Source organism: Aspergillus ibericus (assembly GCF_003184845.1).
Source record: "Aspergillus ibericus CBS 121593 unplaced genomic scaffold BO80scaffold_1, whole genome shotgun sequence".
Lineage (NCBI taxonomy): Eukaryota > Fungi > Ascomycota > Eurotiomycetes > Eurotiales > Aspergillaceae > Aspergillus > Aspergillus ibericus.
The window spans coordinates 264,888-289,882 of NW_020292099.1; the positions used below are offsets into that span (position 1 = coordinate 264,888).

Genomic DNA, 24,995 nt, shown 5'->3' on the forward strand with positions numbered 1-24,995 from the left:
CCTCCCACGAGGGGTTCTCATTCCCCAGATAATTGGGGTGGTGCAAGCAGCCCATCCATACCTACTCTTTTGCTACTGACATTCCACCTTCCACCCTCCCCCATCAATTCATTCTACCATGGAGCATCAGTATGCACTACGGATACAACTTCCCTCATTCTCTTGCATCCAGACACCACTGGAGCCAATCGTGGTGCGTGTGCAGCAAGAATCTCGTTCGAACCAGCGACCCGGTCGATCGGACTCCCAGGATAAGCAACCCAATCGCAATTGCCGGCATGTGTCGACGGTCCACCCGGCTTGTCACTCCGCATCGCAACGACCTTACCTTCCCTCTTACCTAGACAGTTGATAGTAGATGCAAGAACAATATTCAATGTGGAACTTAGAGATATCTACGGAAGTAATACCCACCATCACCCTGGGGAACCGCAAGCCAATTAATAATCATTACAATAATGTATGCCCCAGAGAAGGATGTGGGTGCGCCACTGCCATGGTTATGCAGGAACCAGCAGCGCGCGAGGTTGGCTCTGGAGTCTGTTCCTGAGCCCCAACATTCCACCCAGCAAATCCCATCGGCTGGGCAATGCACCACCAAAGAAGCTTCTTAAATTATGATTAGTCCGACTATGATATCACATTGGCCACGGTTTGGGCCATCCCTTGCCGAAATCACGACCCATTTGTCCATGCAGGTACGAGACATACTATACACAGACCGTTGATCGCGAACCCGCTCCAGCCATCACAGAGCTTGCCATTTCATCCATGGCTCCATGGGTAGGTTGTCTTTGGTACCCTGGGCTGGGGTTTGATTGGTCTGTTTCAGATCAGAGGAGTAACTCCATCGGGTCAGGATTGGGCCAAGAGGTATCTACGCGAGGGACACGGACTTTATTTATTTAGAGACCGACTTGATAATTCCGGAGGTCGAAGTTCATCCCTTCGTCATGAGATCTATTGGTTGACACTCATGTTTTCTTTTAGCGGTGAAGTCTTTCTCTGTCTGTTAAAGCGATACGGAGTAGTCGACAGAAGACTGAATCGGCAAATCGCGTAGTACATGGTAACTCCCAGAGATGGGGACCTGTCGCAAGCTACCCTAATAGCCTCCTGAACGCCGTGAGGCGAAAGACTCCTACACAAGAGTCCCGCAATGGTGGGTTTCCGATGGAGAGCCAGCGCACGCGCCACGACGAAGGAAACCAGGCAATTGCGATTAGCAAAGGCCATTAATAAAATACCCGGGGAGTCTACGGAGTAAAATCGATTCAACTCCAACCCCTCCACCACCTTCTCAAACAGATCCATTTCAACAGACGGAGATGATCAACGACCGAGAGTACTCCGTATATGGCAGATGACTGGCTGGAGGGAAAGATGGGGATGCCAATGGCCACCCAACCAGACTTAGCTCCCCCGCCCGTAGCGAGCCCTCCAGGCCGGTCCTCTAAACATCTATCTAGCTCGGGATGGGAATGGGGATGACCACGAGATTGAGCAGGGCGGAACCAGGGGTAGATAGTGGATGCCGAAGGTGGCCAAGAAGGAAAACGGAAGGAGACTATTCCGTAAAGGAAAAACAAAGTGATCAACATTGGGCCCGGCTAAAAGGGGGGCTGGTGCGCGTTATCTGGTTGCCCAGAGCATCATTCCCACGACAGGCGAGGCTATTTTCGGAATTCCAGACAACGGTCCGTTCGATGGACGTCGACGACGGAGCTTTGCTGGGGCCCGCGGAAACCACTACGGATACCTACGATTCCGTTACGCTGGGCCCGCCACTGGGGCAGGGGCCGCTGGATGGCTGGTACATTCGTGCTCACAACAGTACTTACTCCGTAGGTAGTACCTGGGAATTGCTACCTGCCATACGACCTATGTAGCAGTGCTGTTAGTACCCTCCCGGTTTTTCACTGCTATTGCTCGCATCATCTCTTAATGGCGGTAGTGGCGCATTGTGATCTGGGCGTTTTGCTTTTCCAGACGGTCCGTGGGGGTAAGAAATCTAAATACGATCTGCGTGGACGCCAAACGATAGGCTAAAATATACTATCTAGTTTCCAAATGAACAAGACGCTAGTAGTCCAAGCAAGATCTCCGGGTCCAATGACAAGTGTATATTATTTAGAAAGAAAAGAGTATTGTATACATTAATAATTATATAGTCACAATGCAATTCCATATTCCCTCATCGTGCCATCTGTTTGTTCAGCAACAAGATAGAACAACACAAAACCAAACGAGGGCATTAGCTATGTTCTTGGCGTATATAGTTTCAAGACATCGCAGCGTTAAGATCCTGTCTTTATTCACATTATACGGAAACAATCCGCTCAGTAGAGAGGCAGATTCGCGTCCCGCGTGCCCCTCGCAATGACTTCTTCCAGAGTCCAACGAGGGGGTTCTATCAATCTGGGGCCCTTGGAGCTGCCGTCGATAGACAATGGTTCCCTCAGGCCACCTGCTATTCCTGAAGAGAATTTGAGCCGCAAGGCATCGCCGATCTCGTCGCACGCCTGCAGTATGCGATCGAGATCTTCTTTGGTGTGCGAGGCTGAGATGCAGAGTCGCGCCCGAGAGAGCTCCAGGGGCGTGGCTGGGTAAGTCACAACAACGACGGAGATCTTGCGTCGTAGCATCTCCCGCGAAAAGGCGGGCATTTTGGCAGGGTTGTACAGCATCAATGGAACAATGGGAGAGTCATCATGTCCATACACAATGAAACCAAGTCTCTTCAAACCAAGGCGGAGGTAGCGCGAGTTGAAAGCAAGTCGCTGCATCCGCTCCCGTCCTTCGCCAGGGTGGAGAGGATCCTCATCAGCAATGAGTCGAAGCGAGGAGTAGATCTGAGCCAGGACCGGAAGAGACGGCACCTCGCCGAATACTTGACCGGCGTTGGTGCAGCGCAGCTTGTCAATGATGGCTTTGTCTGCAGCAATATAGCCACCGTTGGCTCCGAAGGACTTGGTAAATGTACCCATGAGGATCTCGACCTCCGAAGGGTCGACTTTGAAGTAGTCGCAAACTCCGCGTCCGTGGCGTCCAACGGCTCCGATGGAGTGTGCCTCGTCGACAAATAGGTTGAACTTGTACTTCTTCTTCAGCTCTAGGATCCTAGGAAGATTGCACATGGTACCTTCCATGGAGAACAGACCCTCCACGGTGACAAGAATCTTTTTCCAGGGCCTATGCGTGCGGGGCTGGCCTTGAGAAATGGCTTCCCTCAGACGCTTTTCGAGGTCAGCCATGTTGTTGTGCGCGAAAACCTGGATGGCCGCGCCGGACAGGCGGGCGCCGAAGCGGATAGATGCATGGTTGAGCTCGTCAGACAGGATCAGACATCCCTTTTCCATGAGAGCTGGGAAGATAGTCGCATTCGTCACGAAACCCATGGAGAACACAATTGCAGATTCTTTCCCCACAAACCGGGCAATCTGATCCTCTACCTCAGCATGCAGCTTCGTAATTCCGGCATCGGCAGTCGACGCAATGCAAATGCCATCCCGCCGGATCGTTTCCTCGGCAAAGTCGGTGCATGGACCTTCCGATTGAGCAAAGCCAAGATAATTATATGAGCTCAGATTTAGCGTGTCGGTAGTCGTGCCCGTAAGGCTAAAATGAAGATTGTCCTCCGTAGTCCGGTCAAGCAAAGTAACATGCCGGCCCGGGACGCCAATGATCGGCCTCTCAAAGCAATCGTTAATTCTTTGTTTCAAGCGTCGTGTATAGAAGCTCTCAAAGTCGCTGTACAATGAAGCATACCCATTTTGGGGTTTCAAGTGCCGGTAGGTATGAGAGCGGAACCATTTGTCCACGAAATCATGAAAGTGGCCGAGGAAGATCAAGACGAGAAAGCTTATATATGTCGTCAAGACGAAGAAGTACGGGGGCTCATCAATAACCGGATCAGGGATCTCTCCGCCGGGGTGCTCGCTCGTATAGAGATGCGATGGATCGCCCAGAGGTCCGAACTCGGCGTGCTGCTTGGCCAGTTTTCGAATTGTCTCTGGATCGGATGGTGCCTGGTTCGGGGTTACTGCTGTAGTTCTCATCGCATCGGGAGAGCTGCCACTAACAGCGCGAAGGGAGGCCACAGCGGTGGAATGGGCAGCAGGGGAGTCGGAAGGTGCACCAGAACCGCCGCCGCCGGTCGCTGCATCTTTCTCCGGGCGTGCTTTACTGCGCTTCCACCGAGGCATCATGGATTGAGAGATGTGGAGAGGCTGTCGGCCGCGAGGGAAAACGGATACCGACGACGAAGGGTGCACCTGAGCTCCGACGGCTGAGCAGGCTGTAGCGAAAAGGAGATAGGGGAGGTTGTATCGTGAGGTCGCCGAACCTCCATCATCAATCATGTAATGGTGAGATGCGGTCCCACTCGGGCCGATCGGAGCGCCCGTTCATTGGCGGCTGCAGCCGGATGCCTTGGAGTGGAGACTCGGAGTTCATTGGCCAGATCGCTGACTCAGCATGGGCTGATGGCACCTGGAAGCACGAGTCGCATTCGCATCATGGATGTCCACGGCCATCTCATGAGTGGGAGAATATTGCTTGTCCCTCGGTCGGGTCGTACAGTTCCTGGCGTCTGGCTCTGAAACCTTCTAGATAATTCCCTGCTCATGTTCGGCATGCATCTAGTCTACCCCATCGGCATCTGACGTTGGACGACAAGGCTGTGGAGTGACCGCAGTATCGGTTTAAAACAAAGCCTTGTCACAATACTGTCCATTGTAGTACCAGGCCCTTGCTTCATCAAAATAGAACTCTTCTCAAAATCAGGCTGAGCTGACGGTCAAGTCAGGCTGTATTGGGGGCAAAAATGCGTCGGAAGACACGTTTTGTCTGTGTTTCCGATACGCATGCCTACACGCCGTCAGAGGCCGGCTTCAAACTTCCAGCTGGAGATGTCTTAATCCATGCTGGAGACCTCACCAATCACGGGAGCTCCGCCGAGCTGCGCAAGACAATGAGTTGGATTGCTACGGCTGAATTCGAAGTCAAAATCATTATCTGTGGTTAGTTGTCCTCAACATCAAGGCTACGGCCTTACTCAAAATGCCACTTGTAGGGCTGAAGGGGTAGACAAGCTATATGACAGTATTGTGCGTACTGAAGAAGGGAGTCACTAGGGAATCATGACATCACACTGGACCCAGGTTTCTATGCTGAATATGGGTCTCGGTTTCACGGCCAGCATCTAGAAGACACCCAGAAATGCATCGAAATCGTGACTCAAGCCTCACCTTCGATAGTTTATCTCAGGCATCAGTCAGCGCTAGTCCGGCTGACCCGGCCCAACGGCCCAAATACCGTCTTCAAAATCTTTGGCTCTCCATATTCCCAATCACCCGGGACTTGGGCATATGGATACGAATCGTCGGATTCTGCTGCGCTTTGGAACATCATTCCATTGGATACGGATATTATCGTGACGCACACGCCGCCTTACTCTCACTGCGATAGCCGAACAGAAGGCATATCAGTTGGATGCAAAGCCCTGCGGAGTACGCTGAGCAAAGTTCGACCGCTGCTGGCAATTTGTGGCCATGTACATGAATCGCGAGGCTCTGAGAGAGTGCGATGGCACCCGCGGGCGGCATCAGCAGCAGCAGCAGCAGCAATAGTGGACGAACCAAGTCAGGAAGATGAAATTATCCGGGATATTCTGCCTCCTTCGGGTAGTAGAAAACAAAGCCTTGTCGATCTCACTGGTAAGAAAGCACCAAAGCTAGATAACGATCACTTTGCCATCAACAACATTCGAACGCCTATCAGTCGGCTGTTCGAACCATCACAGAATGTCCTGCTCTTACCATCGTCTGAGCGGTCGTTGGAAAGGCTCCAAAGCTCTGGAGCCGAACAACCAACGTCATCCTCCCTGTCTTCATGCCTGAAAGACATACAAAGTAGCGATAAGGATGGGTTATATCCGCAACGACGCGAAACATGTATTGTCAATGCAGCGATCATGGCAACCAGTTGGCCACATCGAGGTGGGAAGCGGTTTCATGCCCCTATCGTGGTGGATCTAGAACTCCCGGTCTGGAATGAGGAGAAAGAGGGAACTGCAAGCCGCGGGCTGAGCATCGTACCCCATCCTTTCGCTCCTGAATCTTCAGGCTAAGATTGAATGTGATTATTGGTTTTGAGAAGTGGGATGTCGCTTGTGGTGCAGCAGGCTGCTTGAGCTTTGACCCGCGGTTTGACGTATGGCTGACCGTTTCGGGTGGGATGCATCAGTAGTTGCCTTGGAACCGGAGGACAGTTCAGTCATGTAGCTCGCTCCGCCCCATGCTGTTTTGAGTATTCGCCCCGAACTGCCTGGGAGTGGTTGTCAGTCACAGGAAGTGAGCAGGAGTAAGTTTACATCATGGCTCAGTGGCAGCAAGGCGGTGGTTGTTGTGGTGATGGTCTTTAGCTCCCTTACTCTTTGTCTTGTGTCGAGTCGTCATTCGGTGAACCAGAAACCCGGGATCGAACAAGTAGATCGATGGATGGCCGAAGAGATGCCCAGCCATGAGTAAAACACAATACCCACTTTTGTTGAAATACGAAAGCAGCAAATGGAAAGCATCCCAAGGACTGGTCAGCCATGCGAGATCACCTGAAACATGATGTCGATGAATGACATTCTCCGCTCATTGTATTCGAGGACATGGCGGGATCACCAGTCATTTGGAGCTGGGCATGATGCTATGGCTTTTATGCACTCTTGGTCGGTGACAGGTTCTGGGTGCAAGAATGACTTTCGTAATCATCCACCATTGAAACACGAAGGGCAGAAATCGTCTGGGACAGGCCGCGCAGACGAGGCGCTTAGTGCTGTCCTATGAATGGGGACGGTGTGATGTGGCGGGGTTGAGAGGGAGGCCAACTGAGACCACTCCTAAGCTCCTGACTTACTATGTTTTCCGTGAGCCCACCAGTCTGATTCCTGGTTGCTTGAATAGCATCAAGGGAACACCTAGAGTACTGTGTACGTGGGGATCATCAATCTGTATTGTATGGGACTCCTTTATCCACAGTGGGTCTCGATCTAAATGCGATGGGCTATGATGTCAGTTTGCTTGCTCTCTACGTAATCATTGGTTTTAGGCACTTAGCCTTAAATTATAAAGCCCACTTCAACTAAGTGTCCTCGATGGTCTAACGGTCATGATTTCCGCTTGTCAATCCTTAACAGGAACAAGCGCGGGAGACCTGGGTTCGACTCCCAGTCGGGGAGGTTTCTTTTTTGACTTAGAGAGTCATTTTTTCCCATCCCACTCCAATCCCGAAGATGCTGCTCCGTAATTCAAACAACTAAGGCCATGTTGCACATCCCACCTTTTGTAGGGACAGAACAATGCACCGCCTGTCGAGTGATTCCCCACGATATTCTTGGTCTCACACAGCCTAGTTCTTACAAAAGACTGGTTGAACGAAAGCTGCAGGCCCGATCGTATTAGCTGAGCCTACGAAACCGCTAAGATTAATGCTCAGCTACGACTATGAGGCCTGGAGGTGACAAAGGTACATAAGTACTCAGTACTCCGTATGTATAGCAAATTCAGGCATACCGCCGGTTACGACGCTGCCAGGACCAGGCTGCAGTATGAAACCGAGAAACGCCACTGAGCTGAGGTTGGCGCGCTAACGAGATATGAGTTACCATCATTCCATTCAGCCGTAGTCGTCGACTTTGTATGGGGCCCGGTGGGTAAGGACCTGTGGTCAAAACGGCTAGGTAGCCGCCGAACTGGATTGATAAGATGCAGCCGGGATCAATATTCGCCGGTATTATTGGTGAGAGTCGTAGTAACCCCCGGTGCAGCTGATGAAGTGACTGGGATGTCTCGCAATGCTTACTGTGTCACCAACATCGAGCGCGTAGGTAACTCTACCACGAGGCACTTGGAACCTTCGGTTTGACCTGCGCCTCCACACTCCACATGAAGGCTTGCGTTGGCGGATGATGTGAGCCAGCAAGGTACGAAGTGGTCAGCCAGTTTCAACGGCAGGCCGCCTCAGGAAACTTCCTGCTAATCAACCCACATGGAGGACCACGCCTGGATTCTAATGCTCATCGGAGGCGGTCATACGAATGCTGTACACCATTTCGGCTGAGTGGAAGGACAATTGTCGGCCCTGTGTCAACCGGCAAAACAATAGTCGCTTCATATGATCCCGCGTCCGAGCCGGCGATGGGCCCAGAGCCCGCGAAAAGCTTCCAACGCGGCGGGCTTGCTTTAAGCTCCTATTAACGTTTCGCATCACCATTCCTTCAATTGCACTTTAAAGCGCAAGCCTTGACGAAGAGCTGCACCCCTTCCCCTTATTTCACGCCCATCTAGACGCCCTCATTGGGTAGGAGGGATCATGAAAGTGAAGCACCCGCCATGCAAACTAATGCCGGGACAATCAGTGCATGGGCAGCGGGCGCAAATTGTTGGCTAACCTTGGGTGCAGATGACTTCGCCCAGGGTCCAATTACTCCTTCGAGAACAATCAGCTCGACGAGGAATTCTCGGCGCACAGTGTCCTGGGCACGGATAACCCAGGGTGGGACAGGCAAGGTAATCTGACAGGCCATTGCGTGGTGCAAGACAAGGGCGAGCACCAGTACGGTCCAAGCATTGACCAGAAACCCCATGCTGCCATGCTTCTCCAATCTGTTTGACTTTGGCCGTTTGATGCCGATCGAAGTGATAGATCTACATGATTTGGGGCCCTACCCCACGAAACTCCCGGGACATGCACACACCTTGTGACAAAGTGATCACCCTGATGAATTATTGGAGACCATGCCACTTCCCGGGTTGCTGTAGGTAGAATCGATACGCTCAGGTACGGGAGGGAGGGCCATGGGAGGGCGGAACCTGCCGGGATCAACCCACGGGACTAATTCACGCGCGCCCGGATCGGATCGATCATGGCTGTAACCATGGGCGCCCCTCCAGGTACAGTACGCATGTGTATGTGTCCCTGAAGCAGATAGAGGTACGGAGTACCCCATGCATATGTACGCTGTAAGGATGAGTAAATTTTGCGATGGCCCGGCACCTCCACAGCGCTAATCCATACGGAGTATGCTGTAGAGGCAAGCCAAGAGGAGGGGAAGGAGGGAGAGAAGCGAATTCGCTGAGCCAATTCAAGGCTGCAGAATCCAGCGCATTCTGTCCGGTGAGGCGACCGAAATCCTCAGGAGTGAGGACGCAACCCGAAAAGCGCGCGCAGGTGACTGCGGACATGATTGGACTGTAAATCCCTCCCGGTGAAGGCAAGAGTCGTGGGAGGAGATGGACTGGCCTATAGAAGGGGAAGAAAGGCCCGAGATGGTGTGTAGGTTAGGGATGGTGTCCCATTTGCATGCAAGTCCGTGAGTGGTGGTGGTGCGGGGTTCCTCGCTGCCTCCTGCCCGGAAGGATGACACTGGTCACTGCTTACTTGTTAGTGGTCAGCCCCGGTGGTGAGATCCGATCGCGCGAGTCTCGGATAAGTTGGCGGTGGGGGTTCTTACGGATCAATCAGCACAAGAAAGGACCACCTCCGAGTCTGCACCAGTGCATAGTATAGATAGTGGTTTTGCTCGTGGGCTGCCCCGCAGCTCAGGCTGATGACGGTCGCGGCCGAAGAAACTCGCTCATCTGCCGGGGACCACCAGGCCAGGTGGATGACCAAACAGACAAGAGTCCTGCAGACACCCATGGATTCGGTCCGCTTGCATCGTAACTTCGACGCTAAAGATGGGACAGGCAAGATGGATTCCTGGCCAAGCGCCGGCCCTGACCGTGATGGAGATGTGACTGTGAACGGCCCAGCATCTCCATCTTACTTGATGCAGTAGTCGCACGTACTATGTACTAGAAACCCGATGGTACTATGTCCGAAGTGCGAGAGCCAAAGGCTGTCGGTCTTTACGTATCAGCTCTTTCTCGTTCTACTTCTCTCTTCCTTCACCAGGTACAATCCCAAAGAGGGTAACTGCCATGTAGTTCATCGATGGATCTTAGATCAACATAGACGTAGTATGGTAAAACATGACCGGGGTATTTGTACCACCTCAGTCCCTGTTTCAATTCCTCTCTTTTTGCAGGTCGAGATAACCCTTCTCCAGCTCAACCTATATCTTCTTGTCTCCTACCTTCATGCATGGTCTGGTTTGGGACATTAATATTGTATGAATCAATTCTCCAGCGTCCACCCAGAGAGGCATCAATGATTGACCGCTCCTTGACAATTGCCCATCGTTGGTCTTTTACCAGAACGGATTGAATTGTTGTCCCTACCAAAGCGGGCCCTGAGCTTCGTTGTAAAACGTCCCCATCTGAGTTTCACTGCGTCGGTTCACCGCTGCTTTGTAGTCTGCCGGCACCGCAGAAGACATCGATCATCACCAAGCTTCTGTCGTTGCTACATTGTTGTTATTGTGACTGTCACTACAATCATCATTGCAACAGAAAAATCGGAGGATCCAACCCGGTTTTATAACTCTGTTGATCATCAGGGATTCCTACCTGTTGGTGCCAACTCCTACTCCGGTCCGACGACCTCTATACTTCCTTTTTGGCCCGACAGAGACCTGGGCCACCAACCCAGCCAGCCCATCCAACCAAACTCCCTCAGTGGCATCATCGAGCGTCTTCGAGGAGCTTCACCAGCGTGTGGGATTCGTTTCTCATCAGCATTATTCATCCTCGCTGGCCTCTCTCTTAACTAGCAATCCTGACTAAACGTGGTGCCACTTCATCTGACCATCCTTCTTTGGCTCTCTTTCTACTTTTAGCTTCTCTCCAGGAAACCAGCGTGGCGCAGCGTGCTTGGACCCGACAGTTCGGCGGTACTCTCCCTCTTGTGATTCGACTTGGCTTTCTCTGCGTTTGTTATTTTTTCTCGATTTTCTTTTTGGGATATTTCGTTATTTCTCCCATCCTCCTATGATAACTTGTCCCTAATTTTGACTTTTCCCCTGGCCTCTCTGGGATTTGCCCCTCAGCGCTGGTTCGCCTCTCCCGGGCAGGTTGTCGTTACCTTTAGCCTGCGCCCCTCCTCGCTCCCCTCCAGCGCATAAGCCGAGCTACGGGCTTAGCACCAAAGTCCCCAGTGGCCCGCCGGACCCCTCCTTCGTTCCTCCTGGGCGAAATTACCCGGGCCAAAAAAACTGCCCCCAGTCATACTCATTGGGTACTGCGCGGTAATAATACCTATACCTAATACCCATCTCTGTTATTTTGCCTTTCCCAGCTGCTGCAACTGACTGCACTTTACCTATTCAACTTCTGCACGACTCACTCTCACTCATCACAATCTCACCTGTCTCCCCTTCTTTCTTTATCCACCCCTGCGGCCGGTTTCTCCCTGGCTTTTGTCATCCCACATCCTCCCCTTCTGCTGTCTTCTCCGGGCTTCTCCATGAATTGGCCGCATTCCCGATCGGAATCTTGACTATGCGCCATTGATCGTCACCAACACCCACGTCACCCCATCCAGCCGTCTATCCGCCCGCCTTTCCCATCTCAGGTACCTTTTCGGAGTACACATCCGCACTGTCGCTGCATCCTCCAGGTTCGCCTCCCTCCGTTCCGTTACCCACCGCTTTTATACAACGCCACACCGCGGTACTTGTCGCCCAGTTCGCTCTTCATTCTTGATCGATCAGTTTATATATAAGTCGTACCGTCGGCATTACATCGGTGGCTGGTTTATGTTTTCCAAATCATCCACCCGAGTCTTTTGCAGACAATGTCATCAGCGCCAGATATCAACCCGTACGAAGTGTTGGGGGTTGCGAAAGATGCGGGCTTAGCTGACATTAAATCCGCCCATCGCAAGCTCGTGCTGAAATGCCACCCTGATAAGATCAAGGATGAGTCTCTGAGGAGCAAGGCTCAGGATGAGTTCCAGAGAGTTCAGCAAGCCTACGAACTTCTTTCGGATGAGACAAGAAGGGCAAAGTACGATGGCAAGGTTCGTTTAGCTGAGCTACGCCGTGAAGCGCAGGCACATGGGGTGTCTGTCAACATCAGCGGTGCAGCGCCCTATGCCTCTCCGCGGGCAAGCGGCTCGAGTGGTGCTCGCGAGGTTCGCAATGGGCGGATTTACGAGGAGAGGACCCCAGCCGATGCCGCCTATTTCGATGAGGACCTTCAGTTCTCCGAGGGGTCACGATCGACGTCCCGCAAGTACGACGAGTTTGGAAAGCGATACAGCAAGCCATCGGATGAGAAGAAGAAAACCAAGAGCGATACCCCCAGTGCTCGCGCAGCAAAGGATATGGCTCGCGACAATTCAAGGACGACCCACACCAGTCGCGCCAAGTATCGTACCAAGGAACGCAGACGGGAAGCATTCGAAAAGTATGACCGGGCCGTTCCGTACAGTGATTCTGAAGATGATGGGGGTGCATCGGACTCAAGTGCCTCGTCGGTTTACGTGAGGATCAAGCGGCCCTCCGAAAAGCGCAATCGCGACTCTTCCTCCCGCAAAGCCAGACCGACAGAGTCATCTCGCCGGCGCGATCCAGCGCGATATGACAACGATGAGTATACCGATGAGTTTGAGTCGAAGCATGACAAACTGCACACCACGGCCCGGGATTACATTAGGCGCTCCAAGGGCAAAACGCCTATCGAGATTGATAGTCGGCCACAGTCGTCCCGCTCGCCCCCACGCCATCATGGCTATGAATCGGCAGATCCAGAGTCGTCCTCTTCCAGGCACTCGGGTCGGTCGAAGCGGCCGAGCAAGGAAACTGTGCGTACTAGCAGCTCTCGCAATGGATCATACGAGAAGCTCGAAACTCAGAGTCGGTCCTATGAAACCAAGGTGCCTAGCATGCCGACTGCGGCAACTTCACCCGCAGTCAAGCTTCCTCCATCGGTCCGGCCTTCCCTTCAGCCCTCGCGGTCTGCAAGCTCCGCACAGACCCATTCCCGTCCCAAGGGCATTAGCCGCTCAGACACCCTTCCACACAGCCTTCCACAGATGGTCTATGAGGTTAGCTCACGGGCCGCGAAACTAAGAGGAACGGACAAATACGACTCGGGGTATTCAAGTCCGGGTACTCCGGAAATGGCTTCTGGGGAGAGCCCACCTAAGTCAACCCGGTACAAGATCGTGACGGAGCCGGACACAGTGCTGGTAGAACCCAGCATACCGCCACCACAGAAGTCCCCGAGACACGCAAGGGGGTATTCACCGCCACGTCAAGAACGCCCTGTTTCAGGGCGCCCTATGCCGAAGCCACCAGTTCGGAGCAGTACTTACGCCTATCCTACGGAGCACTCATTACGGTATGAGTCTGCACCTCGTCCTAGCGCATCCAGGCAATCTTCCAGTCGGCCTCTGTATCGGGAAGTTTCCTCGCCGAAGGATAAAGAGTTCAAGTACGCGCGAGAGGTGGGGCCCGAGCACGTCTCATCTCGCGATCCTCACATCCGACAGTCGTATGGAGACTATCCTATTCCACCCATAGAACGGCGGCAATCTGCTTTTGCTCGATGAGAAATGATAACGACAGTCCATGAGATTGGACCTTATATTTGGGTAGCCCGACCGCGATTTTTGATGAGTTTTCCTGACATATTGAACGACGCATTCCTTTCGCACCACTCATCAATGGCACTCACACCCTCCCCTCTCCAGAAACTCGACATCCATTCTCTTGATTGCCCGAGTAGTAGCATTCTCTGGCGCCTTCCAGCTCTGGAAGTTCGACGCCTCCGCATGCTTCCCTTTCTCGGACATCATTGTTTTCAATACGCAGTCCAAATACTTGATGAGTGCCATATTCTGCCTTTCTTCTTTTGATCTTGATATCTTTCGCCTCTTTACGCTATATACCTGTTATTATTACTATAACTTCGGCTACTCTGCCGGCGCACGGGCCGGATTGACTTACGCATTTCAGATTCTTGGTGTGGTCATGGATGAACGGCGGTGCGAATGAACATTTAGGAGTACATGACGATTACGAATGACGAAATTGATTTGGGAGGGATTTACCTAGTACAGTACACAGCGGAAATGCAATTTGAATGAGGTTATAGACAGGTCGGTTTTGAGTTTCTAGGGTGTACATAACCTGGGGTGGAATCGGGTATCCATGCAGTTTTGACGCACATGCTCTTTGTCCGCAAGATCTTCCCAACTTGTAAGGCTATCTTTCATTATGGGGTAGGCACCTCAACAGCTACGTAAGGTTACCTCACTAGTGGCCGGAGAATCAAAGAAACAGCCTTAACTTCCGCCTCATGTTATGCAGTGTACAGACCACACTCAGTCTTACTTCCCAAGTGGACTCTAGTACTACTTCATCCGGCATATTGCTCCGCCTCTATCACTGCAGCTTCTTCATCAGATGCATTGTATTCCTTAGGTAGATTTAATACCATCATCTATGCATCACTGCGCCTTGTTCTTCTACCTTGTATACGTAGCATTGACAACTGGAGTGATTCCTCGAGGTCTAAACTCTCCAGATTTACATACCGTCTAATGTATAGTATACTACCCCCGCTTTCCCCTCTTTTATCTTCTCTTATATTCATCATCTAGTCATACGTCCAGACATTGATAGGTTCTTAATTTCTTGTAAATTGATGCTCTACTCATTCGTCCATGAACGCTCTTCGCAGGGCAAGTTAGGACATGTGATAAATACGAACTAGCATCACGTGGATGTCCTACTATGTAGTTACACTTTCCCTTTTTCTCATGTGACTCTACATCACTTCCTACTTTCTCAGATCTAGAACTACACCAAGACAACAACATCATCTCCATCATTCTCATCGACCAATTATCTTACCACAATAGACATACAAAACAAACACCCAGTACTAATCCCGATATAATACCCGGAATACCCCGCCCCGTCTATCATCTATACTATGTAGGAAAGTAAGTAAGTACTTAGATCCTGGAGGAAGTAAACCCCACCGATGATTGCGATCATCTGAGAGTCTAGCATCTGGGATTGGATTTGTTGTATATCTATACTTTTGGTTCCTTGTGTTTTTGATCATGTGCTGTAGGATGATGTCACGAGTTTTGCTTCTGGGGCTGGGGAGGGGGGGTGGGTTGGTTCTTTATAGTGTTGTTGGGGGTGGCGGTTCGGTATCATACATAGTATCGATGTATGTCTGTGTCTGTATCCGTGTCTGTGTCCTTGTGTAGTGGGGGTGTGGCAGTGTGTTTGTTAAATACTGGTATGTATCTATCTAACTGCTATGTATTTTCTTATTATATGCGGAGTACATGAGACCAGATAAGAAGTTACATAAACAATTAGATTGGTGTCTGTTTCTACAAGTATGTGTAACGACGTATATAGGCGCTCAAAGACTAGAATCATGAGGAAATCCAATAAATGTATTAACGAATGCTGATAATATGAACACAAAGAACGCACATGACAAACATTCTCGATTAAGGATCGCAACGTGGCTAGGTCACATGGTTTGGAAAGGTTCCTCATTGGGACGTGAATTTATCTAATTTACTTCAGAGGTACTGGCAAAGCAGGCTGTTTGCTGAACATGACGGCGGACGTGTCGTTATTAGTGAACCTGAAGAGATAACATTTTGTATTATGACCCCAGCATATTTCACGGCCACTCCTAGGCCTCTGCAACGAATTTACATCGAAGACAATAGGGACATGTAATATGAAAGGAAGAGATGGTCACAATGGTGAACTAGAAACGAACCGGGTATGTATGAACATGCATATATGTAATGGTGAGAAACTATGGATGATCAAGTAGGTGCTGATTTCCCGCTCGTAGTCTTCTCCCAAGGGTGGTTTTCCTGCTCTCATCTTCTTCACCAAATACGATGACTGCGCTAGGGGACACGCTCAGGTTGATAGAGTAAATTAGACGGGTGGTCTAGAGGGTACATGTTGAGTGATTATGCGGGAGGTTGATGGAAGAGACGCCACGGTTTTACGCTTATGGCTCGCTCCAGTCCACCTGGTCAGTTACAGGATCGGAGCCGTCCTTGGCGTATGTTATGCGGAGACGAAGGCGGAGCTTAGGTGGGAGGGCCTGCAAAGCGTTAGTTGACACGAATAAGAGAGGCGAGGGTGATGTAACGTACCCCATTAAGAGATGCAACTTTGAGCATCTGGATGCCTTCATCGCCGGCATCGAGGTCAGCCTTGTTGATCGCACTGAGCTGAAGTTTCTGGCTCTTAGGCACGGCTGCCTGCAAGCCAACGTTGGAAAAGTGGCCGAAGCTTGAGACGTTCCGGAAGCGAGCCTGAATCTGTGCATTTCCACCACTTCCACGTTGAACCTGGAGAGTAAGGGAGAGGTCGTTCTTGTTAAAGGCCGCATGAACGGGGACCGCAGACGGCGCAGGAGACGGCGCCGGCGATGCAGAGGATCCCAAACCTCCTAGAAGATCCAGGCCTGATGATGCAGGCTCTGACGACCGGGGGGAAGGCGTGCTTCCATTCGCGTTGAACAAATCCATGATAGCACTGTTAACGGATCCTGCTGGCTTCTGCGCGGGCTGAGGAGAAGGTGAGGATAGGCTGGAATCTCCGCCGAGAATATCGGCCAGCAGATCGGCTGTGTTCTGAGATCCGCCAGTAGTTGGGCTGGTCGCTGGGGCGTCGCCGCCCATGAGGTCCAGAAGCATGTCCTGCTCCGCCTGTTTGGCAGGCTTCTTGGACTTGTCTTTCAGGATCTTGCTTTGGCGCTTCTTGGCCGGTGCACCCAGGACTCTTTGTTCTTCACGGATCTCAGGTGGAGGCATGCGTTCAAGGACACCCCGACGGATTTGATCATAGCCAAACAGATTGACGTATTCGACAGCCCGCTGTTGAATCTCAACGCTCAGGTCGGCAGTCCGGCTGCTGAGGAAGCGACGGAGCCGCTCAACCTGTGCTGGATCTGACATGCGCACGGTAAGCTTCATGGAGGCAGTAGTGATGTATTCCACTACCGTTTGCGTGGCGTACGTGCTGTTGAGGATGTTGGTAAACAGATCGACAATGTCGCTTTCTTTAACCTCCTTGACCAGTTCCTCTTCCTCGTATTGACCACCGCGGAGGAGGTTGTCACCGTACTCGCCAATGACCCAGGTAGCAGCAAGTGTGAGACCTTCTTGCGAGATATCTTCCTTCAACGACAAGTAGAGCTTTTGCACCGAGTAGGTTTGCAGCTCCGGCGTGGTAGCAATAAGGCGAACAAAGGACGAGAGAATCTGCTCCTTAACATAGGCACCGGCAAGCTTGAGTACCCGGAGGATTGTGTCAACGTGCCAGCGTTTGTTGGGGGCAAACCGATCAGCAGCGATGCCAATCTGAGTCGTCATCGCTGGCTTGAATTCGTTATCGGCCACTTCTAAGAAAGCGAGCAACTCCCGAACAAGTACACGCACGTTGCTCTCGTTGATCAACATGAAGCTGAGATCTAGGGCACGTCTTCTGATACTGATATCTGGGTCGCGGAGACACTCCAAGATAGTGTTGCGGTGCCGCTGAACGGCGTTGGGCTCGATCGCGACGACCTTGTTCAGCGTGTTGAGAGCGACATAACGGATGTTGTTATCCTTGTTGGTCAGGAACTTTCCAAGAATGTTAACACCCAGCACTCTCAATCCTGAATCCGCTTCAATGTCAAGGATTGTAAGAACAGCCTCGTAGAGGATAGCATTGCCGACGTTCTTCGTTGAGTCAGTGTTGGTGGCCACCTGGGCCAGAATGTCATTGATTAACTCGCTGGTTGTCGCATCCCCTCTTCCAAGTACCCTCAGAAGGCGTAGGATCTTCACTTGTAGGAAAGGATCGGTAATACCGGAAACGTCATGTTCCGGGGCGTATCCCGAGGACGTAAGTCCCTTCAGGGCGCGCACAAGACCACCGGCCAGGGGGCGGAACATCTCGATGACACCTTCCTGTCCTTCTTCTGCCTCCTCAGCTTCACACATGTCGATTGCGAGCGTCAGACCGCACAGCAAAACACCATGGTTCCTGTCCGACAGAAGTGTCTTGGCCTTCTCCAAGAAATGCTCCTGCAGGTCCGGGACCTTGCGACATACCCGCATGGCACACAGTGCCGCCTTCCTCCGAATGTAAGGGTTTGCGGTAGACATCAGGTTCTCAACTTCCGGGAAGAGATCTCGGGACATTTCGACGGAGGCGATATTACCCAGGGCGCAGAGGGCCAAACCGACAATATATTGGTTGGAGTGATTAAGGTCACTGCAAGACATCAGCCGGAGTGCTGACGGACGATTTGGGTGAGAACGTACTTCTTCAATGAGTTCGTTACCAGCGTCAAAACTTCTTGGTTCTCATCCAGCAACAGCATAGTCCCCAGGTATCCCAGACGTTTGTCGGCGAAACGGTGGGACGCCAATAGCTTCAGACATTCGATCTGACCAAAGTGCGTCCGCTCACCGAGGGTGAATAAATACAGAAGCTTGGCCACATTATTTCTCCTGTCCAGGTATATGAGACGCTGGTTCGGGCGCTTTCAGGGGTTGTGGTGACAATGCTAACCGGACGCCAGAATCATGGCTCTCTTCCCTGAAAGACGCACGGATGGCCGCACTCTCCTTTTGAATGACTGCTCGTTCATCGGCGATTGTCTTGGCCGATCGCACATTTCGGATGAATTGCTTCACTATATACAATGGCGGCAGGAGAGGGGACTGTTAGCGACCGGACTCCGGGGTCAGGGGAAAGGGTGCGATCTGGCAATGTGGGGGAGGTTCAACAGCACAAGGACACCTACGGGATGCCATGGCGGCCACAGGGACCCCCGGATGGGGAGGTGAGAAGAAGGGGGAGGATCGACACGGAGGGGAGGGTCGGAGAAAAAGAAAGGATGCGAAGAAGCCAGTCTGCGCAATCCGGGGGTCGGTGATAGGGAGGAAATAATAATAACGGGGTTAGTAGTAACGGTTGAGAGCAGCAATAGCAGCGGCGGTGGTCAGGCAGTCGAGAGCCTCGCCCGTCCTTTGCGACTTGGCCGGCTTGGCGTCCCTCCAAAGGCGACCGCCATCACGTGCTACACAGTTCAACGGAGCTCGAACACTTTCCCTTGAGATTTGACGTTTGGTTTCCGAATGGTTTGCAAAAAAAAAAAAAAATGAAAGAGAGAGAAACGGACAGCAGTGAGACTTAATCATGATGAAGGACAAAAATATGAAAAAGATAAGACAGTTTAGCATGTCCTGGTTTCGATCCAGGGACCTCCGGGTTATGAGCCCGGCGCTCTTCCCCTGAGCTAACATGCTCTGAATGTATTTTTCGGTCCTAAATAAGTTATGTACAGGGCGGGCATGGCAGAAAAAGATGATGGTAAAGATGGTAAGTCTGATCATCCTGTATCTATTGCTATTCTTTCTTGCTTACTAGTCCGCTGCTGATGTATTGCGGAAGATACCTATATCTCATACAAACCCTTAACTTATTATAGGATCGATCCTACAAAGTCTAGGGAACATACCTAGATATGTCTTCACCTGATTATATAAAATAGACAGGCCTGCGTGCTTGGCCACTCATTCAAGCCATTTGTTCAATACTATCCACATTCGCCCAATATGATGCAGCCCCTTTGAATCCCATGGTCGTGGCCACCTCCCTTTGTCTACAGATGCAAGTGCCACGGGGAATGCAGTTAGTTAAGCCGATTCGAAAAGCATCATACTGGCACTCTACTTCGAAGGGTTGGGATGAACGGGGTTAGTTGTTTCATCGCGTCGTGTTAAAAGTGACCAGAGCTGACATGTATATTTTTATAGGACATATTCCTACGCTACGATGATCGAGTCGACCTCAACTTCAATGTACATTCCGAGCCATGAGGCTCAGACCTCTGGTCTCTTGCTGGTAGCCAGTCGAGTCATCCAACTCGACTCTTTGTCCAAATCAACTCTTCACTTGCAGCAATTCACCTCGAGGCGCACCTAGAGTGGGTCTTGAAGCACTCTTAGTTCCCCAACTACACAAAAATATGACTGAGCTGACCACCCTCAGCTTTGATATACAGGCTCACCCCTGAGGTTAGTGATTGAAGTCAGTCAAAGTCTAAGATGCAAAAAGAGATATAGCATGTCCTGGTTTCGATCCAGGGACCTCCGGGTTATGAGCCCGGCGCTCTTCCCCTGAGCTAACATGCTGATTAGTGAATATCAAGTTAGAAAGTTTGCTTTATATTAAGAAAATTTAGTAAATGTGGAGTCGGTCAACCCTATTCAGATGCACCCAAATCACGTGACAATATACAATTGCATAGTGGTGATTATGTAATACACGAGAGCGAGCGTGGGACCAATGATGTCTCGAGTTATTCTGCCTTAGTTGAAGTTTCTCCAGGTGTGACTACTTGAGACTGCAGTTGATCTGCATTTAAATCCATGTTCATCTTGACTACTCCGTATGTAGGCTGAATTGCTGACTCCGTACGGAGTTCTCCGCACCACCAGAAGTATTGACCGAAGTACTGTGAAAATCCTCAGCTGCTCATCATACAAAGAAATCCAGTTGAGGACTCACCATGAGGTCTCCTCCTACCAACCTAGCGGTGTAAACTATGACCTGATCTTCATGAACTTGGCGGTGAGATGAAAGGCGAAAGTTTCCACTTCTTCGCCACGATTCATACTAAACCAACAGATCGACAATTTGAAATCCATTATCTTGATGTCATGGTTTATGCCCAACCTTGTGCTACTACCGTACTGGCTACTGACGGCACCGCCAACGGGCATAAGTTTACCCAGGCCGTCTTAACTGGAGCTCTTCCACGTCAGCCGATGGATCCTGTAAGCTTATCCAGTATCGACACCATCGGGTATCAATGATACCAGAGGACGAATCATACCGCCGCACTACAACTCATAAGAGAAATGTGCAATTACTGCAATCTTTCCCCATGCCCCCAAGCATGATGACGCCTGAAAATCTTGCCACCAAGGGTTTCCCCAGAAAGAGGACCACCCATCGAAGTTTCGCAGAACTTAAAAGACCAAGAGTCTGCGAAATGCCTGTCAACAAGGTGGGGTAGTCACGGGACTGGCCCAGCTCTGGAGCTTCACCGTGCTGCTTCACGACTGGATCCAGTCCAGGTCGCCAACCATGGATCACTCGTCCTTTATTGTCCCGCTGCCCCTCCGAGGGATCCGAAAGTAATCGCGACGAGTATGGGCTTTGCTGCCTGTGCCGCAGTAAAGGTTACTTCCTAGGGTAGCTTGACCGAGTATTCTGTAATCATGATGGCCGTACCTCAGCATCCTCTCGCTGCTTACTAGTACTGCTGTCTCGTAGTTACATGGTACGTATCAGTCATCCAAGACCAGCGGCTTCTCATCTTCTCCATAATCTCTGAGTTCGCCAATTCAGTCACAATTCCGGTCTCCCCAAGTCATTGGCGTCATATACAGCAGCAGGCTACACGTCTATACGTGCACGCTCCGACAATTGTGCAATCGATCGGCCACCCATCGAACCCCGCCTTCAATCATCGTTGCCTGCCATCGGCCCAAATTCGCAAAGATCCCGGTCCGTACGCAGCTCCAGCGGACCACCAGCCTATACCATAAGATCTCTTATTGCCTAGAAAAAAATTTTCCACTTTGATCCATCTAGTGGCGTACAGGGGTGGCCATTTGATTAAAACACAGACCAATTAGTTCGGTCCGCCACGTTCCCTGCGCGTTCTGTCAGAAGATGAACGCAGAGTCAATGACAACCTCACTCCGACACCAGCCAGAGGAGAAGGATTTCTCTCCGGCGTCCTACAAACGACGCGGGTCCTTCTTTGGCCATGTAACTGGCAATAAGCATACGGACGACGGTCGCGATTCCTGGTCAGTAACGAAGTTTCTGAGCCGCCATGTGAGCCGTCGATATCGTGTTCTGGAACGCGAGCCGAACCGGCTTCGAAAAAGGTTCACTCAATAAATAACAAGCCACGGGAAGAAAGTACACCTATCACTTTGGACTTGTTATTATTATCCCGAGGTGGCTTGGATAACTATACTCTTACTTTCATTCACTTCGATGTTTATATGGACGGAAAGTATAGTATCCAATCCCCTCCATGCTGCTGCTGGCGTTGGCGTTGAATGGGGCACCTTCTGGCCGCCGGGTGGATATTATCGGCTCCCGCAGGAATTCCCACGGTGTATCTTCTATTGGACCATCTTGTAGTCTTATCAGTGGGTGTATCTCCAAAGTCCAGTCACCCATCATCTTCCTTCCCAGGGACCACTGGGCGACGAACGGATGGGTCGGGATCTTGGTCTTTGTTCTTTTTTTACCTTTTTATTTTCTTTTTCGCGCTGTCACCCCATCTTTCTTCTCCTCATTTTTGCTTTTTTTATCCTCTGGCCTTGGCGTTGGCTTTTATTTTCATTACTCGAATCAGCCGGTGTTCAGCCGACTGGTATATCGCACAGGGACTCTTGGAAGTTGGGACTTGGAACATGATGTTATGGAGTCCAACGTGGCACGCGCGGGAAACTAACGATCTGATGGACCTCTTCTTTTGTAATCTAGACTCTTGTGTCTCACTCCGTACCTAGTCGGGTGGGCTTTGATGTGGGACCCGACTCTCTCAAGCCGGATGCCTTTTGATGCTGCCACATGTAAATACCTACCTACTTAGACAATAGTATGATATGAACATACCAAACACCCAAGACATGAACCTAAGCAAGAAACTAAAAATCAGTCAACGCCGCCATAACACCACACATGCAAACCCAGACCTCACTTACTTCCTGACCTGCACCGCACCGCACCGTAGCCCTGCCAGCTCAATCCAACGTGGTACCCTACAACCACCAGACCATAACCTTAGCTCCTTAGCTCAACGCTGATCCCACCCATCACGAGGATTTTCCTTTTTCCCCCCTTACCCTCTTTAGCACCTAGATGTATCAAAACAAAGGGAACTTAATCTTCCGCTCCAGTGGATGTAGAGCATGTAGACGCAACGGGTTAGTTGCTTTGACCGTTAGACATGTCATGTAGGAGGCCGACGTGCGTTTTGGTGCTGCATGGGCATGCTGTTGATGATTTGTGGCATTGGGGGGCGTGTATAGCTGCCTCGTGCTAGTGGGTTTGGGTTTGGGTTGTGGTTCGGATGCTAGGCAAGCTTGTGTTGAGATGGGGGTGCGTGAGTTGTGAGGTTGAGGCTTGGTGGTGTTGGCATTGCGTTGGATGTATCGGGTGGTGGGTGTGGTTGAGCAGGAAAAGAGGTAGGCAGTGGTTGCGCTGGAAAATTTGGTGCGTTTACAAATGTGTCTCTTCTGGAAGACTGTCGAGTTCATAGAAGTCTATTTGGTAGGTTGGTTAGTATATCTGTTAAATCGCACTGGGAAAGAATCAGAGAGTTGAAACTTGTCGTTTGGATGGACTGGTTCGATATCCTGAATGGGAGTTGGTCAGCATTATGGGGTGCTGGATACACACCCCCTAGTATCGCATCCTGGCATTATGTAGAGGCATCAGGTGGTTTATGACTTCAAGGACCGAGGGGATACTAGAAGCAATAGAAATTTGAGATGCAAGGAGTACGCTGTACGGAGTGCAGCGTGCAGACCGCAGTGCCGTGCAGGATAGAGAACTTGGTGCACTGAATCCTGTATTCGCATGCACTTGAGAGTTGGAATGGACATTTATATTGCCAGCACATTACTGCAGGTTATATTGAAAGGAATCCTCTCCTCACTCATATACATTCTTTGACCTCTCGGTGTTTGTACAGTAGACTGGGGCGCTTGTAACACAGATAGCATGGTTACAGAGCAGCGGCTACCGCCATGACTGGACCTCAGGTACATACCTGGGTCGGTTGGAGACACAACGGCCTCTTAATGCTAGGTAGACCCACACCCCTCCCATAGAAGGGAAATTAATCCGCCTATCAACACAGGCGATCATACCGAGTCTACTCCGTACTCGGGCGATAATTTACTAGCGACTGATTACTGATTACAAAACCCACATCTGGATTTCTGGATACGCCATACGGACTATGGAGGTCGGAGGATGACATGCATAGCGGAGCCATATCTAGAACGGGGGCGACGGATACGAAGAAGTCTGGGCGTTCGGTGCGTTTAATTAAGCCACCCTTGAACCATGGGACTGGGATAGTTACCTGCCTTCCCTGCTTACCCGCGCTCCGTACGGAGTCATCCACGCTGAACTCTCCGAGTGAAACCATAAACAAGGGCGCCGGAGTGGTGATACTACCCGCTGTCGCCTCCGCACATGCAAGGCGAGAAAAGCTAGGCGCCGCTTTTTACGGGATTCTTTCCTCCAGTGCCTGTTAGTCAGACGGAATGTTTCACTTCCCCATCTCCAACTAATAGTAGGTTGAGATCTGGCCGGGTCTCTGAGTAATCCGACGCAGGAACGGACGATCTACTGATTTGCACTGGACGACCCTTAAAATCAATGGTATTATCATGGAAGGGTGGTGGTCAGATCTCAGCGGGGGAAGTATCGAGTAAGCGGGATGGATAAGCTTCGGTGCGAGCAGAGAGGAGGGTGAAGGGTGAGCGCGTCGGCAAGTCGTAGATTTATGCACTAGGCGAGCAGATGTCATGACAGTCAGCGAATTTAGCCACCAAATAGTACGCAACGACGGGAGGAAGCCTAAACACCCACCCTACCTATACAATGGCAATCTGATTCTGGAGCCTGGTGGAAGGGAGCGCCGGTAATATGGTGTACCTAGAAGGTAGTAGTGTATGGATCGCACGACTCGACGGCTTTGCGGTCTACCAGGTTCCCGTGCAGCACACGCGTAAGTTGGCTCGCATGGGCCTGGCTTCGGCATTTTCGGTTAGATACGAACTAATGATTGGAGATGATAATTTCCAGTGGGCTGGATGACTGTCCCCCTTTGGTTGTAGGTGAGTCGGTCGCGAGTAATAAATCTGCAAGGATGGAAGTAAACAACAGGAGATTATTTCCGTTGTCGGTTCAGCAAGTGGTGATTCCGGCCACTAACAGGGCGCCAGACCCCTCTTCA

At 51.1% G+C, this 24,995-nt stretch overlaps 7 protein-coding genes and 3 non-coding genes across 10 annotated transcripts; 5 read left to right on the forward strand and 5 right to left on the reverse strand.

Moving 5' to 3' along the window:
• Window positions 1-2,103: 2,103 nt before the first annotated feature.
• BO80DRAFT_420431 (putative serine palmitoyltransferase 1) lies at window positions 2,104-4,322 on the reverse strand. The gene has a single exon (XM_025718361.1). The coding sequence runs from the start codon at window positions 4,206-4,208 to the stop codon at window positions 2,340-2,342; it is 1,869 nt and encodes a 622-aa protein (XP_025580461.1). The 5' UTR covers window positions 4,209-4,322; the 3' UTR covers window positions 2,104-2,339.
• A 236-nt stretch (window positions 4,323-4,558) lies between these two features.
• BO80DRAFT_2037 (metallophosphatase domain-containing protein) lies at window positions 4,559-6,374 on the forward strand. Its single transcript, XM_025714226.1, has 3 exons — window positions 4,559-4,736; window positions 4,808-5,021; window positions 5,136-6,374. The coding sequence occupies exons 2-3, from the start codon at window positions 4,826-4,828 to the stop codon at window positions 6,128-6,130; spliced, it is 1,191 nt and encodes a 396-aa protein (XP_025580462.1). The 5' UTR covers window positions 4,559-4,736; window positions 4,808-4,825; the 3' UTR covers window positions 6,131-6,374.
• Window positions 6,225-6,864, forward strand: BO80DRAFT_420434 (uncharacterized protein). Its single transcript, XM_025718362.1, has 2 exons — window positions 6,225-6,327; window positions 6,434-6,864. Exon 2 carries the CDS (start codon window positions 6,621-6,623, stop codon window positions 6,837-6,839), a length of 219 nt encoding a protein of 72 aa, XP_025580463.1. The 5' UTR covers window positions 6,225-6,327; window positions 6,434-6,620; the 3' UTR covers window positions 6,840-6,864.
• Window positions 6,865-7,141: 277 nt separating this feature from the next.
• On the forward strand, window positions 7,142-7,231 carry BO80DRAFT_t7. Its single transcript has one exon. It is a non-coding gene; the product is annotated as a tRNA-Asp (tRNA).
• Window positions 7,232-11,727: 4,496 nt separating this feature from the next.
• BO80DRAFT_343077 (DnaJ domain protein) lies at window positions 11,728-13,488 on the forward strand (the record flags this gene model as incomplete). Its single annotated transcript, XM_025715217.1, has 1 exon — window positions 11,728-13,488. The coding sequence occupies one exon, from the start codon at window positions 11,728-11,730 to the stop codon at window positions 13,486-13,488; it is 1,761 nt and encodes a 586-aa protein (XP_025580464.1).
• Window positions 13,489-15,517: 2,029 nt separating this feature from the next.
• BO80DRAFT_395634 (AP-1 complex subunit gamma) lies at window positions 15,518-18,924 on the reverse strand. Its single transcript, XM_025717321.1, has 5 exons — window positions 18,735-18,924; window positions 18,500-18,623; window positions 18,250-18,438; window positions 16,087-18,199; window positions 15,518-16,034 (listed from the first exon to the last, which is right to left on the reverse strand). Exons 1-5 carry the CDS (start codon window positions 18,742-18,744, stop codon window positions 15,939-15,941), a joined length of 2,532 nt encoding a protein of 843 aa, XP_025580465.1. The 5' UTR covers window positions 18,745-18,924; the 3' UTR covers window positions 15,518-15,938.
• A 243-nt stretch (window positions 18,925-19,167) lies between these two features.
• On the reverse strand, window positions 19,168-19,239 carry BO80DRAFT_t15. Its single transcript has one exon. It is a non-coding gene; the product is annotated as a tRNA-Met (tRNA).
• An 816-nt stretch (window positions 19,240-20,055) lies between these two features.
• Window positions 20,056-20,127, reverse strand: BO80DRAFT_t14. The gene has a single exon. It is a non-coding gene; the product is annotated as a tRNA-Met (tRNA).
• Window positions 20,128-21,992: 1,865 nt separating this feature from the next.
• On the forward strand, window positions 21,993-22,712 carry BO80DRAFT_2129 (uncharacterized protein). The gene has a single exon (XM_025714321.1). The coding sequence runs from the start codon at window positions 22,075-22,077 to the stop codon at window positions 22,531-22,533; it is 459 nt and encodes a 152-aa protein (XP_025580466.1). The 5' UTR covers window positions 21,993-22,074; the 3' UTR covers window positions 22,534-22,712.
• A 44-nt stretch (window positions 22,713-22,756) lies between these two features.
• Window positions 22,757-23,562, reverse strand: BO80DRAFT_420439 (uncharacterized protein). Its single transcript, XM_025718363.1, has one exon. The coding sequence runs from the start codon at window positions 23,281-23,283 to the stop codon at window positions 22,891-22,893; it is 393 nt and encodes a 130-aa protein (XP_025580467.1). The 5' UTR covers window positions 23,284-23,562; the 3' UTR covers window positions 22,757-22,890.
• Between the last annotated feature and the right edge of the window lie 1,433 nt (window positions 23,563-24,995).